The sequence below is a fragment of the Gekko japonicus genome, unplaced genomic scaffold, assembly GCF_001447785.1.
Source record: "Gekko japonicus isolate JY-2015 unplaced genomic scaffold, Gekko_japonicus_V1.1 scaffold1459, whole genome shotgun sequence".
In the NCBI taxonomy this organism is placed as follows: domain Eukaryota; kingdom Metazoa; phylum Chordata; class Lepidosauria; order Squamata; family Gekkonidae; genus Gekko; species Gekko japonicus.
Genome location: NW_015164715.1, coordinates 803801 through 805497, shown reverse-complemented (window position 1 = coordinate 805497; position 1697 = coordinate 803801). Strand labels below are relative to the sequence as shown.

The 1697-nt window shown below is 62.2% G+C and overlaps 1 protein-coding gene across 1 annotated transcript in view; it reads right to left on the bottom strand.

Annotated features, from left to right (window-relative positions):
* Positions 1-1329: 1329 nt before the first annotated feature.
* Positions 1330-1697, bottom strand: part of ACVR1B (activin A receptor type IB) — a 58532-nt gene continuing 58164 nt past the window's right edge. The window contains exon 9 of the mRNA XM_015409562.1: positions 1330-1566. Within this exon, the coding sequence (XP_015265048.1) occupies positions 1330-1566 (237 nt within the window). The remainder of the gene's footprint in view (positions 1567-1697) is intronic.

The window sequence follows — 1697 nt, the reverse complement described above, 5'->3', positions numbered from 1 at the left end:
TGCAGTACAGCTTTATTTGGCAAGACTATCTCAGTGGACCATTTGTTTATAGTAGTGCTTGGGCACCAGATGTGCCATCAGCAAAACAAGTACAATCTACACTTGTGTGGGTCTCAAGGTGCAGTTGGAAAGCACCTGGAATGGCATCCTTGCTGAAGGTCTCGGTTTGGTCAGTGTCTGGCTAGGAATCTTACGCATGCCTGAGTTCTAGGACAGGTGAAAGGCAGGAGAAGCGCCATAAAATCAATTACCCTATTGGGTCCCTCAGCCTATCCCCAGAAGGAAAACTATTCTTGTCACAAGCTGTGAGTTAGGAGGAGGCACCGAATGAAAGAAGCTTCAAGGGCATGAGCAGGAATTAACGAGCAAGTGGCTTGGTCCCCCCCCCCCTCCACCCCACACAGGCAGATCGTGGCGAATGGGGAAAGGTCAAAACCAACTGGGCAGAAACCAGGACCACCAACAGGGGACCACACTTGAGGCTCTGAATTAGCCCACCGGACCTCCTTATCTCCAACAGACATCCCCTCCGACTGCAGATATGAAGCTAGACAAGGAAGGACCCGCGGGCGCCCCACGGTCTCGCCCGGAGTCTCCGGGTCGCAGCATCACCGCGTGCAGAACAGAAGAGGATGCCCCGGAGGACTGGACAAGCCTGGCTTTGGCATCGACACGGGGTGGGCAGCAGCGGACTGCCGCTACCGCCAAGGCAAGCTGGCCCGAGACTCAGGGAGGGGAACGGAGCGGTGGGGAGGAAAGCAGGCAAAGGAAGCACTTGAGGGTGTCTGTCGCCCCCCCCCCTTATTCCGCGGGGTGGAATAAGGACGACAGCCTCTCGTGGGTCTCGCCCGCCTCTCCTTTGTGGCACTGGCAAGGGAGCCGCTGCTGCCCAGTCCGGCATCAGGCACGCCCTCGGATCGGGGTCTGGGAAACGGAGAAGACAATGCGGGGCGCGGGGAGGTGGACGGCCACAGACGTTGCAGGCGCGCTGCTCGGTCCGGATCCAGCGCTGTTCCCGCCCCCCCCTACTGTCTGGGGGCTGCAGCCCCTCACTCACCCGCCTGGTGCGGGGCAAGGTGCCCCCCGAGGCCGCCAGCGCCCGTTCTAGCTCCGACGCCCGGTCCCCCAGGACGCCCGGCCCTCCCACACTCAGTGCCGCCACCGCCGTCGCCTCCCGCTCTGGCTGCCCGGGCCGGAGTCTCCGGAGTCTCCGCAGGGTCATGACCAGGCCGTGGGGAAAGGGGAAGGGGGCGGCTTCAACGCGGGGACCTATATGGACTCTTACCGGGGGCGGGGGCGGAGCATCGCAGAGGGCCCGCCCTCCCCAAACTAGACCCCGCCTCCTCTTTTCCCTCTGCTTGTTGAAAGGCCTCTCCGGACGAAGAGGGGATGCTTCGAAACCGGGGAAGCCACGCCCTTGCGGCTAGTCCCCGCCCACTGGCACGAGGGCGCCCCGCCTCCAACCGGGAAACCCGCCGCGTGGGGATGTTGCAGTTCGGAGAGGCGGAGAACTCTTATCTCGCGGGTGGCCTTTTCAAGGAGGCGACCCTTCCGCGCTTTCGCTTCCTGCCAGGGAAATTCCGAAACGTTAAGACACGTCACGCCAATCAACCCCGGTTAACTCCTCGGTATGGCGGTCGGCCCCCGTTTCACACGAGCTCCACCCTCTTCCAGTAAAGACAGAGCCCCCCTGCAGG